At 43.9% G+C, this 16,491-nt stretch overlaps 2 protein-coding genes across 2 annotated transcripts in view; one reads left to right on the top strand and one right to left on the bottom strand.

The window, feature by feature from the left end:
- The window catches only part of IPPK (inositol-pentakisphosphate 2-kinase), a 59,384-nt gene extending 52,004 nt beyond the window's left edge, over positions 1–7,380 (top strand). Inside the window, exons 12-13 of the mRNA XM_027550305.1 lie at positions 2,038–2,117; positions 4,711–7,380. Coding sequence (XP_027406106.1) covers positions 2,038–2,117; positions 4,711–4,936 — 306 coding nt within the window. The 3' untranslated portion in view covers positions 4,937–7,380. The remainder of the gene's footprint in view (positions 1–2,037; positions 2,118–4,710) is intronic.
- Positions 4,120–16,491, bottom strand: part of CENPP (centromere protein P) — a 238,588-nt gene continuing 226,216 nt past the window's right edge. Inside the window, exons 6-8 of the mRNA XM_027550308.1 lie at positions 9,132–9,211; positions 7,885–7,976; positions 4,120–7,542 (exon numbers count right to left, since the gene is read on the bottom strand). Coding sequence (XP_027406109.1) covers positions 7,412–7,542; positions 7,885–7,976; positions 9,132–9,211 — 303 coding nt within the window. The 3' untranslated portion in view covers positions 4,120–7,411. The remainder of the gene's footprint in view (positions 7,543–7,884; positions 7,977–9,131; positions 9,212–16,491) is intronic.

Raw genomic sequence — 16,491 nt, 5'->3', positions numbered from 1 at the left:
GTTATAATTTGCATTTCCTTGATTAGTAGTACATTTGAACATCTTATCTATGTATTGGCTATTTTTTATCTTGTCAATTTCTTTGGTCCATACTTTTTTGATTAGTTTTCTTTTTACATATTGATCTAGCATTTCATATATTTTTAAAAAATTTTATTGAAGTATTGATTTATATAGTGTTAATTTCTGCTATACAGCAAAGTGATTCAGTTATAAATGTATATAGGTTCTTTTTCATATTCTTTCCATTATGGCTTATTAAGGATATTGAATATAGTTCTCTGTGATATACATTGTTGTTTATCCATTCTCTAAAAATAGTTTGCATCTGCTAATCCCAAACTGTCAGTCCATCCTTCCCCTAACCCCCACTCCTTTAGCAACAGCAAGTCTCTTCAGTATGTCTGTGAATCTGTTTTTTATAGATAAATTTTTGTCATATTTTAGACTCCATGTGTTAAGTAATAAACCATATGGTATTTGTCTCCTTCTGATCTACTTGACTTAGTATGATAATCTCTAGTTGGATCCATGTTGCTGCAAATGGAATTATTTCATTCGTTCTTTTTTATGACTGAGTAGTATTCCACTGTATATATGTACCACATCTTTATCCATTCATCTGTCAATGGACTTTCAGGTTGTTTCCATGTCTTAGGTATTGTGAATAGTAGCACTTTATATATATATTTTAAATGTATCTTGGCTGTGTAGGGTCTTAGTTGCAGCACAGATGTCTTCATCATGGTTCATGGGCTCTCTACTTGTGATAGGCAGGTTCCAGAGGGTACAGGCTCAGTAGCTGACCCTCAGCATGTGGGCTCTTAGTTCCCCGACCAGGGATCAAACCTCCTGCATTGGACAGTGGATTCTTAACCACTGAACCACTAGGGAGATCTTGTATATATTCTTGATGTTGATTATTATATGCTGCAGATATTTTCTCCTATTCAAGTTTCTATATTTGGATTATAACTATATCAAAAAAAGCTTTTTATTTTTAGGTATTCAGATGTCTTTGTCTTTCATGGCTTTTATGTTTTAAGTCTTGCAGATTAGGATGTAATATTTTATATTTTGTTTTTAATATTTATCTCTGTAATTGTTTTAGACTGGATTTTTGTGTGTATATATTGTAAAATACTTGATTTCTTAGCTAAATGAGTATTAGGAGAAGAGCTTCTTTTTCCTCCTACTGTAAAGATTTTTGCAGGCCACACTTGGGGCCACACTTGTGTAACCCACACTTGGGGTTCTCCCCTCTTTCCCACACATTCCTGCCTTGTGGAATGAAGCTTGAATGTTGTCTCAGGGCAGTCCTCTTGATGTGTTTCATTGAAGGAAATGACTGAAAGGGAGACAAGAAGTTATGATCTGCCATCACACAGATGTTGAGGCTAGTGATAATGTGTAGGGCCCACTTTTTTGTAACTAGTTTATTTCTGTAAAAGTGAGAGCTGTGCAGTCTAAAAACTTCAAATGAGACTTTCCTGGTGGCGCAGTGGATAAGAATCCTCCTGCTAATGCAGAGAGCATGGGTTCGATCCTTGGTCCAGGAAGATTCCACCTGCCACGGAGCAACTAAACCCATGATCTAGTGCCCGAGACTTCCAACTACTGAGCCTACGTGCCAGTTTCTAAAGCCTGCATGCTCTAGGACTCACAAGCCACAACTAATGAGCCCCTGTGCTGCAACTACTGAAGTCTGCACTGCAACTAGAGAGTAGCCTCTGCTGTTTGCAACTAGAGAAAGCCCACGTGCAGCAACAAAGGCCCAGGGAGATACTCGCTGCTGTCAGTGTGGCTACTGCTTCTTCTTACAAGGTGGACTGATTTCTTGCTGAAGTCCTAGGTCTCTGGAATCAGGGTCCATACACTGCCTACAGTGAGAGGTCAGAGGGCGGGAATGGCCTCTAAGGAGCCCTTTGGGCCTGGGTCTTCCTAACCCACCCCTGATCTGGGACCAGTTCCCGGACCTCTCCAGTTGGGAAAGGTATGTGTGGGGGTGCCATGGAACTGACTTCTCCTTCCCTGCAGGTTCAGCAGTACCGGGTTGCCATGACTGCAAAGGACTGCTCCATCATGATTGCACTCTCTCCTTGTCTGCAGGATGCAAGGTGAGGCACCTTCCGCTATGTCACATGTCCTTGGTCTAGTAAGATTCTGTGGCTTGGCAAGAGAGAGGCCCTTGAAGGATCATGTCTATAAACAAAGGCCAATTTCCAAGGCCTACTTAATACAATGGGGATTATTAACTCTTGCTCTTTAGAAGATTGTAACAAGTCAAAAAGACATTTTTGAGAATAATTTTAAAAGCTTGTTCTATTAAATTCAAGATTACTACTGTTTTCTAAGAAAATATCTCAAGGACTTTAGAAGCAGTTTAGATGTTGTGGTGCAAATACTTTTCTGTCAAAGAAAACCCCAAGTTTCCATCATGGCTCAGAGGCCCAAGAAGCTGTAGGTTACTCTAGGCCTTATTTTCCTTCCTTTTTCCAGGTCCTGATGTGCCAACCTTTATAGTCATTTCAAAGCCTTTAAAACAACATTCCATTGTTCTGTTTCCTCTTTGCAGCATCTCTCCCAGGGCATCATTATCCAATCCTATCTCTGCCTAGGAATTCAGGATGAACCTGATTAAATTCTCTCATTGATAGCATTAATCTTCAGGGTGCCAAACCCCACACACGGTTTTGTGGAATGTTCCATAATCTTCTGATGGGTGTTCCTGGGTCGAGGTGACCTTGTAACTGGCTGCCAGCCACTCGGTTTTTTGATGCTTTTGAACTAAACATTCCTAAGAGTCCTGCTTCTTGGCAGGCATAGGATTGTCCACTTTCTGATAGGAAACACGGAGGGACATTTATAGGGCATAACTGAAATATTTTTTAAAAGAGTTGTTTAAAAAAAAAAAGTTGTTTAGTTGAAATCTCTCATTATCCCCTAAGAAAATGCTCCCAGTGCTTAGCAGGAATCCATTTGGATTAAACTAGTGTTGTTAGGTGAGAGAAAAGCACACAAATGTTACTATCTATCACCCTTCCTGAAGGAAGGATATAGTCAGGATACAGAAATGTGATGGGGTGGGGGCCAGAAGTCCTGACACCCTTGACCACAGCTGGTCAACAGAAATGGACATGTTTGGAGAGGAGTGAGGATGTTTGTCCAGAAACTTCTGAACCATGTGGGTACCTGTGTCATCCACAGGGTAGAGAAGCATTTTAGTTATCAGAAGACTCAGATCTGGGCTCACTGGGAGCTTGAGGCTGACCAGTAGGCTCCTCAGGAGTGGCCTGCACCATGCTGTCACCAGACTCTGTGTGATGGATTCCTTTCTTGATCCACGTCATCTTGTCAGGTGTTGGTTCTGATGTGATGTGTGGTTTCCTATAAAATGTGCAGCCCTGGTGAGGGCCAGAGATGTTCACTGTCCTAGCCCAGGTGCATGAAGCTTGGGTTTCAGGCCCTGAGAGTGAGACTCAGAAGCAAGACCTTAATTTGTATACATGTTCTCTGCTGTTCAGAGGGAGTAGCTAAGACCCCAGCAACTGAGCCAGGGATTCATTTTTCTTATAAACAGTATTTCTGAGCAGGAATTGAATGAGAGTCTAGGCCTTAATTAGGTTATTAGATAGGAATGTTTTTATCTGCCTTCCCTCTCCCAGGCAGGACCTTTAGAAATTGGTATTTTATTTATTTGTTTTTAATAATGTCTAAATCTAGAATAGTATGCATGGAGAAACCAGAACTCCTTAATACTTCTCTCTCGGGCTAAACCAAGCTTGTATAATGTATTTAACCAATCATCTGGATGCACACTGAGAGCACTTTGAGAGCTAAGTGGTATATACAGAAATGTTAGTACAAAACTCAGAACTAGCCTGCAAGTGTTTTGGTTGTTGCTGTTGTTCTAAGTCATGTCTGACTCTTGGTGACCCTATGGACTGCAGCATGCCAGGCTTCCTGGTCCTTCACTATCTCCTGGAATTTGCTCAAATTCATGTCCATTGAGTTGGTGATGCTATTCAGCCATCTCATCCTGTTGTCCCCTTCTCCTTCTGCCCTCAATCTTTTCCAGCATCAGGGTTTTTTCCCAGTGAGTCAGCTCTTCGCATCAAGGGTTTTAAGTACAAGTAATTGTTTATATTTTGTTATAAGCATACAACTATTCCAATATTTAGAAAAACCACAAAGCCAAACCCTAAGAAACAAAGTAGAAAACATTACAGACACAATTTGAGAATAAAACATGAAACCAGACCTCTCTTTCCTAATGTGAAAAAGCATAGAGGAGCAAGAGTTTCTCACCAGACATGGGAAAAGATACGTAAAGAGAAGTCTGTTCTTAACATTTTATGCATTTGGCTGTTGTATGGCTAGATCTACTTTCTTTTTCTCAGGTTTTGTAATACTTGGCTCATGATAAGTAACATTTTTAGCCTTTGTTTATACTACTGGGATATGGGGAATATCAGTTGCATAGTCTACTTAATTGCTTTTCCATCTTTCTGCACTTTAACCCTTTCTTATCTGGTGTGCTGGTAGGTATCACAGTAGGTGCCTCTCTTGCAGAAGCTTCAAGCATGAGGCATACAGATGGCACAGATAGAGATGGAATGCATATAGATGCACAGAACGGGTGCTCTTTGTGAGCTGAGTTGAAAGGATTCGGGAGGTTTGTGTATTCTGAAATTGCTCTTTTGCTTCCAGCTCCGATCAAAGGCCTGTTGTCCCTTCATCGAGATCTAGGTTTGCCTTCTCTGTGTCTGTGCTGGACCTGGACCTCAAGCCCTACGAGAGCATTCCTCATCAGTATAAACTGGATAGCAAGATAGTCAACTACTATTTAAAGACCGTACATGCCAAAGATGCCACCGTGATGTCGACAAGGTTCAAGGAAAGCGAAGATTGCACGTTAGTTCTCCATAAGGTCTAACCTTTTTTCTTGTAGTGGCTTTGAAACTTGAACACAGAATGTGAAGTTTGAATGATAGAGCTATTTTCTGTTGTGTAGGGTGACTTCTGGCTGTGAATGTTTTTGCTTTTCAAGCCCTGTTCAGGTGGGACTGCCTCTAGGAGACATGGAATGCCCTATTAGAGACAGCTTCCAGGACAAGGAATGTTGGACATGAGCCCAGCAGTGTGCTGTGTCCCTGGAGGCCCCCCTGGGCAGTTCTCCCTTTCCACCCAGGGTTCACATCTAATCTCTAAAAAGCCTTATAAGACCCCAGGTTTGGATCTCCTACCACCAGAATCCTAACATAGAAAACTTGAATTGTCACATACACCTTACAGTTGGACTTTGAAGAAAACACAGATACTACTGGAACGTTCCCAGCTGAGTTACCTGGTCACTCTTCCAACACAAGCCGTGTGTCAGCGCAGGTTTAGTAGTTCCCTGCTGTGGAGAGCACTGAGTTGCTGATGTGGACGTCAGTTCTGAGCAGCGGACTCACAGTCCGTGTGGAGGTGCTGGACCCACTGCTCTGCTCAGGGTCAGCAGGGAGCGTGGGACTCAGGGCAGGGGTAGACACCACTCATGCGAGCACTGACTTTCTATTTTGTGTTGAATGATTTTATCTTTAACTTTAGGGGAAACAAGGTATCCTTTCCCACCTGAAATTGCTGCTGTGGAAGCTGAAAGCAGAGCTGTAACTCTGAGCTGCTATGCCCAGGGTGGGTGTCGTGGGGTGCCTGTGCGTCTGCCAGTTCTGTGTTCTGACATTTTTGGATGTTTGGGAAACCTCAGCTACTTCTGCCAGGGCCAGCATCCTGATTCGGGTTTCACTAAGATGTGTGGTGTTGGTGGCCTTGAGTAATTCTGGACCACCTCCCCATCGGGGCTGCCCACAGCCCTGCTTCTGCATGACGAGCGACGCCTGGCTGGCACCAAGAGGGTTCTTGTTGGGGTCACAAAAGCGTGCCCAGCTGCTATGAAAACTGTTGGGAATCTTGGCTTCAGTTTTTTATTCTATGGTAGGTTGTATAGATTATTTATATCATCATTTTGAGGGACTAATGAAGGCTTATTGTAATATAATAGTGAAACCATGAGATTGTATGAAAATACTATACAAAAAATGAGAATATTTTGCTGATTATAATTTTTGTGGGGAATTTTGTGATAAATTGAGAATTATGCTTATTTGAATCAAGCCAGCTCTTCTAGAATTTATTCTTCAGTCCTGTCCTACCATTTACTTCTTACTTCTTCACTCAGAGGTTCAAAAAGATACTCAAATAACACATGCCTCTCATTCATGTGGGATGCTGGGTACAGGGCTTTGGAGATTCCACACATAGGGGTGTGCATGGAGCCCTGTTCTCATGGTCAAGTTGCAGGCTCCAGAGTGTATGGAAGTAGGTAGCTGCCAGAGTTGTTTTGGCCTGAGGTTGTTCCTTGTTGCTGGCCTGGGGTGAGGATGGTCTTGCCCAGCACCAGGGTATGCAGGGGATCCTGAATCTCTTGTGTGTGGAGCTCTGAAACCCCAGCCCCTCAAGGAGGTAGGCTGGGCAGCCTCCTGTTGCCTATTCTGACTGGAGTGAACAGTCTGAAAACAATCACCCTCTATTTGAGGGAAAAAAATTAAAGATGAGTATGTCTTGCTAGAGGGTCTTGACTCAACCCTTTGCACTTCTCACACTCCACCTCAGCCCCTTCCCTGAGGCTTTCATTTGATGGAAACAGTGTTTTCACCCATTCTACTTTAAACTGGCGACTCAGGTCAGTGCAGCACTTAGGACTCTGGGGGACTTTAATGAAGACACTGTTTCTTCTGTGCAGAGGGGCCGGGGGGCTAAGGCCCTGTGTGAAGGGACAATGCCGTGTTTGCTGTCTTATTGCATTTGTTAATGTTAACCACTCTACTTTTTTGTGAAAGACCATGAAGAGTGAATGTCGGAGGACTTGCTGCTGAGAGGTGCTGTGAAAGCCTCCAGTGCTGCTTCTAGAGCCAGGAGGTGAGGAGGGTGGTGTGGCTCCCCTGGGGTGTCTGAGGAATGTAAAAGAATGAGGCTGCACTGGTAAGCCCTCCAGGAGTCCTTCAGTGGTGGATGGTAGGAGGAGGGCCAGCCTTTGAGATGGTGCCGCCTCTGCCCTTAGATTCATACCAAGGTAGGGGCATGGTGGCTCCCCATATCCCAGGATGGATAGCCACTTATGTACTTTCTCGGATGTTGAGTTTACTTTTAAAAATACACTATATGTGTCACTTGTTTGGTATTTTGAATTTAAATAACTGTATTTATTTTTCATGTCCTGACAACTTATATATAATGTGCCATAATTGCATAAACATGTTCTAAAGGTAAGGTTTCTAAGTGGAAAAGAGCAAATGTTTATATTCAATAAAATCACACACCTCCAGGTGCAGCATCTTACTCCTACGTGTAGTTGTTCACTGTTTGGGAATTAGCTGCTTTCCTCTGCGCAAAATGATTTAATCAGGCTTTCTAGAGTGGCTTCAATGCCCAGCACGCCCAGTAGGGTTCGGAAGCTGAGAGGAGCAGTTTCTATGACTCTGTTCTTGTCCAGTTCCAGGGCTGTAAAGAAAATAAACCGGGTAAGACACTTCACCAAGACACTTCCCTCATTCTCAACTGGCTGCACTGAAGAGAAGCCAGGACAACTGAATCACCTTGACCCAGGCCCCTCCCCGGTTGCTGAGGCAGAGACATCAGGCCCTCACAGCCTGGGGGGGCCTTACAGGGGCAACCCCACTTCCATGTGCTTTTTGAGGGATTATGGACAAAAAAATATTTTGAAAACCTATTTTAAAAGTACATGAGTGAGATTTTTTACTTTTGATTCTTGCCATATAAAACCAGATGAAATGAGCAGGTGTTTGTGTTGAACACAGTGAGAAATCACCAGAACATCTTTACCTCGCAACGGCACTTTGGTGAGAAGATCCAGCTTTGGCAAAACCTTCCCTTCTTCATCTATTTGTATCCTCCAAACAATGACTAGTTCAAATCTGAAAGAGGTAAGATCATTGCTGAGTGCTTTAAAAACCAGACTAAACTGTATGCAGCATTTGACTCTCTCTAGAGGAGAGGATGCCTACATGGGCAGGAATGCTGCTGTCTTCCCAGTCACCCTTGGAGTTGCTGCCCTTCCCCAAGGCTGTGTTCAGACTCCCTTGATCTTAAAGACCCACAAGTGAACAGGGAGTATGGCCAGTTAAACATGAGAAGATATTCAGCATCATTAACATACAGGAAAATGACCACAGGGAGTTACTGTTTTGTGCCCACTACATGTTAATGTGACCGTACAAGTGAAGTACAGGATATCCAGCAACGAGAACTTAAAAGATTACTGGTGGGAAATACGAATTGATAAACTACTTTAAAAGGAATTTGGCAGTGATAGCTGAATCTGCCCTATGACCCAGGAATTTCATTTCTAAGTATATGCTTAAGAGAAGCCTGTGTACTCGTGTGCCCAAGGACATAAACAGGAATGTTAGAAATAGTGGAAGATAATGATAACCCAAAGGCCCAAGACTTGAAGAATGCAGAAATACATATATTCACCTAATGGAGTGTAAGCAGTGAAAATGAATTAGCTACAGCTATAGGCACCACCACAGGTGAATTTTGGAAATAATGTTGAATAACAAGGCATGTTCCAGAGGCTTACATAACCACACCATTTTAAGGCTTGGAACGAAACATCTGTAGGCGCAGGTCACAGAAGCACATCCTGCCCACATGCACATAAAGGTACCCACAGTGGGCGGAAGGGGACCTGGGTGACTTCTCCCCTCACTCAGTACTTGCAGACTCCCCACCTTTCTTGAAATAAGTCGATGAAAATAGAACTCCACCCCTCTGGCCTCCCCTCCTTGGCTTCCCCTCCCTAAGGACTCCAGCAGTGAGACCAGCACCTGCTGGACTTTTCCTCATAGATCCCATTTGTGTTTACAGTTCCCACGTTCCCCTCCTCCCTCACCCAGCAAGCTCCCCCTGGTGCTCTCCTGCCATCGCTGCTATCTGTTATAACTCCACAGACACATCTCAAGATGTCAGTTAGGTGGTTTACATTTGTTTTCTACTATTTATAATCGTTTTTAACAGGAAAGAACTGTCTGGGTTGGGGAGGGACTTGGTGGGGCCTGTGCACTCACCCAGGTTGACTGGGGTTCCTAATGCCCATGCAGCTGGAGGAGGCCCCCTCTGAGAGCTGCACAGCTTCTGGGTACTTTTCCTGTGGGGAGAAGAAACAGAGAAATCTGTGGGGTGTGTCTTGCATTCCCTGAAAATCTTAATTATCAGGCGTGCCACTTTCTCATCTAGGCATCATGGCATCCTGGCCGTGGCCATCCGCTCGTGGCTTCTGTGCTCATCAGCCCTGCCTGTTCTAGATCTCTACTGCCACACAGCCTCCTGGATTCCACACTGACAACCACCCAGTGTTAACAAGTTACATGACTGCATTCTGATTTTCCTGGCTTGTCTACCCAGGGCCCTGCAGCATTTGGCCAACATACTTCCTCTGTCTTGTCTCGTGACCTGGACAGCTTGCGGAGGCTGGCCACACATGCTGGCCAGCTGCCTCGTGAAGGTGATGCTGATCCTGATGACTGAAGTGAGGTGCTACATGCCAGGTTTCTTATTGTAAAGCAAATACTTTTCTTCAGAGCTTTAACATTTGGCCCAAAAGCCTTTCAAACTGAGGTCCGTGGGCTTGCCGCTCCAACAGTGGGTACTTCCACCCTACCTTCACACTTGCTGCTGAATGGCCTTGGCCCGCAAACTGGTAACTGCATGCAGACAGCTCCTGCACAGCCAGCGTGGGGCTACCTGAGCTCTCCTAGTGACCTACGGGTCTCACCAGGCATGGTGTCTGGGAATTCTGGGTAATAGGTTTTCAGAAAGCATGCTCTGCTAGAGCTCAGCTTCATGATGAGATCATGTACTGTTTTAGAGTTGAAAGTATTCTCTCTTAAACGAAAATGAAGTAGAATTTCACAAATTTCTAGGGGTTGGCTCCCCCCGACCCCATGTAATAGTTTTGGAACTGTCTGCTTCTTTCTGTTATTTGTAGTGGGCCCTGGGAACCTCCAGTATTAGACTTGACTTGTAGGTCATTAGAACAACAAAGCTTTGCAGGAATCCAAACAGAATGTTTATAACAGAGTAATGAGTGGCTCTGTCTTCAGTTCTTGGAAAACTTTTTTGTTTGTTCTTATAAGAACAGATTGTGGGGTTGGGGTGATATGACAGAGACTTAAAGTAGGCTCCACAGTGAGATTTCAAGTTCCACAAGGGACAGCTTTTGAAAGACATATTTTCTTTCCCTCTTCTTACAGCTCTTGCTATAGAAACAGACACCTGGGCTGATGCTGAAATCAGATGTAAGCCCTGCCACGTCCCAAATCCAAACCTACACCCTGCCCTGAGGGCCACCCTAAGCCTCATGGAAGGACAGTGAGGTGCAGCTTCATCTGAGAAATGCTTGGTCTAGCAGCCAATCAGACAGCCCCCCTCCCCCTGCAAGACAAGGGACAAGACTGGAACTGTTGTGGGCAGAACCTATGGGCTTCAGAGGATGGGGCCTTCCTGAGGCCACAGGTACTTGAAGGGCTGAACAAAATAAGCTCCCTCAAATGAGGTCTTGTGGGGACAAAGTTGTGTCACAACTTTTAAAGGACCAGCCCACATATCAGTGAGCTTGTTGCCAGCGTGTGAGGCCAGTGCTCCCAGACCCGTGTGTGAAAGATGCTGATGGAGCAAGAACACATCCAAACACCAAGCCATTCTGACCAAAGGCTGGGGTGGGCCTGGTTTAAACTTACAGATGATTTCTAATTTCAGAGAAACAGTTTTTATGAGAAAATGTATACCTAAAATTTTTAAATGGAAAGTGCTGGCTGGTTTTTAAACCTCAGGCTCTTCTAAATTAATAACAACTGTATGAGGAATGTAAAGGAGAACATGTGACTGTGGCAGTATAACTTCCAGGCTGAGCTGAAAGCACGTGGCCTGGGCCAGTTCCAGCGTGAGGTCCAAGGGCTTGGTCTGCCTCCAAGCAGACCTCAGCCTCTCTAGGCCTTCTTCTCATGAGCAAAAGGAGGGTTTAGATTAAAAGCTTTCACTAAAAAAAAAAAAAATAAATAAAATGTACTCCTTTTAGTTTTTAAAATAAAAACCAAAAGTAGAAATGCTGACATTAGGAAGAGATCGGGCATTTCTGGAGAGCTCTTAGGGACTTGTGTGGAAAGTTTCCTTTTATACAAGTTAATAATATTGCCCCATTTATCCAGCTTCATTCACTTGCCTGGTGACCTCAAATATTCAAAGCTGACAGGAAGAAAGCAACTAAAGGCTGAAGAGGAGCCCAGAGACACAACATAAACAGCAAAGTCTGGATACCATTGCTGATAGTTAGAAATACAAAGCGTGGGTCTCATCGACAGAGTGTACGCATACAGGTGGCCTGGAGGGAGAAGACAGAGAAGTTGGAAAAAGTGATACAACTAAATGCAAAGTGGGTCTGAGGTCACGGCCAAATATCAGTACATTTCAAAAGCAATTAAAAGTTCTACATATTACTGTATTTGACATTCAGAAAAGACAACAGAATCCCCAAGAAAGGATTAAGATGATGAACTCAGATAAGGCAGCCATCTGGCCAGTGTGTTTTAGAATATTTAACATGAAAAAATAGCTGCACACACACACAAAAAGGTTGACAGGAAAGTTATCAGCCTGACTTGGAAATCACCTGAGACACTTCACGTTCCGCCACTAGTAAAACTAAGGTCCGGGCCTGGAACCTAAAGGGAGCAAATGGGAGCCTTGTGCTTCACAGTGTTGTTGGGAAGGCTGGAACAGGCTGCGTTGTGCTGATCCTGTACGTACACTGCGCCTGTCAGTCTTTCACAGGAAGTTTGTCCTAAGTGGTGATTCAGAAATGGATGTTTAGAACTTTCCTGGTGGTCCAGTGGTGAAAGACTCCATACTCCTGATGCGGGGGCATGAGTTCAGTCCCTGGCCGAATTAAGATCCTGCATGATACCAGGCTCCTCTGTCCATGGAATTTTCCAGGCAAGACTACTGGAGTGGGTTGCCATTTCTTTCTCCAGGGGATCTTCCCAACCTAGGGATCAAACCCAGGTCTCCCGCATTGCAGGCAGAGGCTTTACCATCTGAGCCACCAGGGAAGCCGCATGATACACAGTGCAGCCAAAAAAAAGGGGTGGGGGTTGTGTGTGTGTTTATTTAGCTGCTTGCCATGTGTCTGGAGTCTGCAGTCAAGAACTCTCCTGGTGTTTATGATAGAAAAAATGGTAGCCTTGAGAAAGCTGGGAATTTGTTATTCATCCCAGTTTTGTACCTGAGACCCACTTTACTGTTGGAATGGCTGCTGGATGCTGGTCCAAAAGGAAGAGAATTTTAAACAGAACTTTAGAGAAAACCAACCATGTATTACGGATCAGTCATACTATCCTAGTTTACTCCCCCCTGCCACTTAAATAAATGGAAACCTTGAATCTTGAGCTTAAATGTATCCTTGAGTGTTCACAGATATCTAGAGCAAGTGGTAGTCATGATACCCCTCATCCCTGGACACTCAGTGGCATTTCCCCAAACAGGGCCATCTTCCTGCTTTACCAAAACATAACATTCCAACCAGAAATTTTCAGATGTTCCCAGCTCCCTCCTGTGACCATCACACTCTCCCCGCCCCAACTGCCCCAGGCAGTTTTGGCAGTTTGGAAAATGAGGCCTCTTGGGCCTCAGTCCACGTCTGATGTCTCCTCATGATGCCACATTGGGAGTGCTCCAGAAATGCTGCTGTGCTTCTGGGGTGACCCAAAAGCCACCCTTTCCCCCCTGTTATTGGAATTTTCCAAGGGGACATCATGAGACCAGGCCACTGTCTGGCTCCTCAGACATCCACTCATCAGCCTGGGCCTGCTGGTGCCTCAAAGCTGAGTCAACCACACAAGGGGTGCCAAAGGGTGACTGTCTCCATCATTCCTTCCACACTGGCAAGTAGATTTTCACCAGAAAAACGAGCTTTTACTTCTCCCTTATTTATTTTCTATCAGCACTGACTCACAAATCACTGATTTATTCAACGTATATCAGTGTTTCTTTAGGAAGCTGATGGTATTTAGAAACCAAGACCTAGGCTCATTGCTCCTGGGGCTTTGGTGGCTTCCAGGCTCTCTCAGGGGTAAGAACTTGGTAAGACAGGTTGGTGTGACACATGCACGAGCATGCACATACCATAGCCCTTTGGGAATCCTTCTGCACACGCATATTAACAAACAAGCAGGTGATGACCTCAATACCTCTATCCACACCCCAGAATTTTCTAGCCTTCCTTCTGCAGCTATAAAATCACTCTACTCCTAGGAAGGAAGAGAGCTTACATAAATAATCCCCTTATACCTTCCCTGTTTAGAATGGAAAGGGGAAATTTAGGCAAGCAAAATCAATCAAATATATAGCCAAGAAACATACACCCTGCAATAACTCTGAAGGCAAGTGTACCCGTAAAAGATCTACTGCATTAAGAGTACTAGACAATAAACATCACTTCAGGTGGGGATACAAGTCCAAGAAGTAGTTCTTAAGATTTTTAAGACTGTCATTTTCATTCTAACTAACTGGGTAGCAACTGTACTTTTGTATGTAGTCTGTTCCCTTCTAGACTAATAATTAAAAAGCAAGGCAAGTTGGTTTCTTTTACAGTAGTCAGAAATGATAATTAAGAAGCTGAACACACACACACACACACACACACATACGTGTAATAATCAGCACTAGAAACTCTTTAAATTTCACAACTTTCTCTTCATACAGTTTTTAACATGTAATTGTGCCAGCAAAATAATGAAATGCAGGCAGATGATGAAAGTAATATTCAGCTATTCACTGGTAATTTTATTGTTACTAATAAAACTCTCACTATTTTATATATCTCAAAGTAATGTGCAAAGCATTGAAACTGATCATAATTTAAACTTACTATGGTCTGGGCACTTCCCTAGTGGTCCAGTGGCTAAGACTCTGTGATCCCAATGAAGGGGGCTTGGGTTCAATCCCCGGTCAGGGAACTAGATCCCACATGCTGCAACTAAAGACTGCACATGCCACAGCTAAGAGCCAGCACAGCCAAATAAAAGAGACTTTTTTAAAAGCTAAAAAAAAGAGAAGTTACTATGGTCTAATTTGAATTTTTTCATAGATTCACAGACATTTTGCGCTTTTAAGGTGTTTTCTCTTTCAAAAGACACATTACACATCCACACTGGCACATACGATTTAACAGCCAAAGCCTCTGACTGTGTGGATCACGATCAATTGTGGGAAATTCTGAAGGAGATGGGAACACCAGACCACCTGACCTGCCTCCTGAGAAATCTGTATGCAGGTCAGGAAGCAACAGTTAAAACTGGACATGGAACAACAGACTGGTTCCAAATAGGAAAAGGAGTATGTCAAGGCTGTATATTGTCACCCTGCTTATTTAACATATGCAGAGTATATCATGAGAAATGCTGGGCTGGAAGAAGCACAAGCTGGAATCAAGATTGCCGGGAGAAATATCAATAACCTCAGATATGCAGATGACACCACCCTTATGGCAGAAAGTGAAGAAGAACTAAAGAGCCTCTTGATGAAAGTGAAAGACAAGAGTGAAAAAGTTGGCTTAAAACTCAACATTCAGAAAACGAAGATCATGCCACCTGGTCCCATCACTTCATGGCATATAGATGGGGAAACAGTGTCAGACTTTATTTTTGGGGCTCCAAAATCACTGCAGATGGTGATTGCAGCCATGAAATTAAAAGACGCTTACTCCTTGGAAGGAAAGTTATGACCAACCTTGATGGCATATTAAAAAGCAGAGACATTACTTTGCCAACAAAGTTCCGTCGAGTCAAGGCTATGGTTTTTCCAGTGGTCATGCATGGATGTGAGAGTTGGACTATAAAGAAAGCTGAGAGCCGAAGAATTGATGCTTTTGAACTGTGGTGTTGGAGAAGACGCTTTAGTGTCCCTTGGACTGCAAAGGATCTAATGAGTCCATCCTAAAGGAGATTAGTCCTGGGTGTTCACTGGAAGGACTGATGCTGAAGCCGAAACTCCAATAATTTGGCCCCCTGATATGAAAAGCTAGCTCACTGGAGAAGTCCCTGATGCTGGGAAAGATTGAGGGCAGGAGGAGAAGGGGACGACAGAGCATGAGATGGCTGGATGGCATCACCGACTCAATGGATGTGGGTTTGGGTGGACTCCGGCAGTTGGTGATGGACAGGGAGGCCTGGTGTGCTGCGGTTCATGGGGTTGCAAAGAGTCAAACATGACTGAGCAACTGAACTGAACTAACAGTTATAGGCCCCATGTCCTTAATATGCATTAGCTCATTCAAAGATGACAGCAGTCATATGAAGCCATTGGTATAATGCCCATTTAAATGAAACTGAGGCTTAAAAAAATTAAGATACTTGCTCAAGATTGCACAACTAGTAAACAGATTCAAAACTAAGGCAATCAGATTCCAAAACCTGAGCTAATAAATAATACTACCATTTCACATTTCCAAATTCAACTATAGTTGTAATACAGAGGCCAAGTGTGATTACAATCAACTTGTAACATAATTCATGCTGGCAACTGATTTTGAAGGTACAAACAAAACCATTTTGATTGGGAAACACAATAGCCCCTAAAGGTTTGTTCACATATTCCATATGGTATAAGACTTACTAGGTCCCTAATGGTAACAGGCTCCTGATCTAGTGCAAGCAACTTGCTGTGCGTATATTTTTTGGCTGCCCTATGTGGCTTGCTAGGTCTCATTCCTGGACCATGGATTGAACCCAGGCCATGGCAGTGAAAGCCCAAAATCCTATCCACTAGGCTACCAAGGAACTCCCCTGTGCCTCTTTTTTATTAGAGGTTCTTAGTTTTCTCTCCAGAGGAGTGAGGTTGCATTGCAGAGTCCAGGCCCCTTTTAGTAGTGCCAAGCTTTTTCACACAGGCCTTCTGTCAGGGCGAGGATGGACTGCCTCTCATATAGACTTTCTACTAATTCTTCTACCCACAGTCCCTCTTTCAGAGGTTCCAGAGAACAAATCGGTTGATTTGTTCCTTCCTCCAAGGAAGACAGCTTTCCCAGTGTCCTGCGTGCTGAGAGTCAGGCACAGCTGGAAAGCTTTGGCTTGGAGGTCATTTGTCAGTGGCAATGGCCCCTGAGGCCCTGCCCCCAGGGACGGTTCCCATACTCCCAGGGAAAGTCAAAGCAACCTCCAAACGACTGTTCCGGCCTGTTCCCTTCAGGGGTTAGGTCTCAGCTTTGTCTGGGCCTCATCAAACTATAATTATCTGCTTCCTGAATGTACTGCTGCCTTCCTCTGGCCTATCCTTCATTTTTGTGTATTATGTCTTTTAAAACTCTCTCTACTGTCATTTCTGAAGAATTTTAGCAGAGTGGCTGATGAAGGTAGTATGTTTCAATGGTCCACT

This window comes from Bos indicus x Bos taurus, chromosome 8 (genome assembly GCF_003369695.1).
Source record: "Bos indicus x Bos taurus breed Angus x Brahman F1 hybrid chromosome 8, Bos_hybrid_MaternalHap_v2.0, whole genome shotgun sequence".
NCBI classification, from domain to species: domain Eukaryota; kingdom Metazoa; phylum Chordata; class Mammalia; order Artiodactyla; family Bovidae; genus Bos; species Bos indicus x Bos taurus.
Note: the sequence above shows the minus strand (reverse complement) of the source record. Positions and strands in the feature narration are given on the sequence as shown.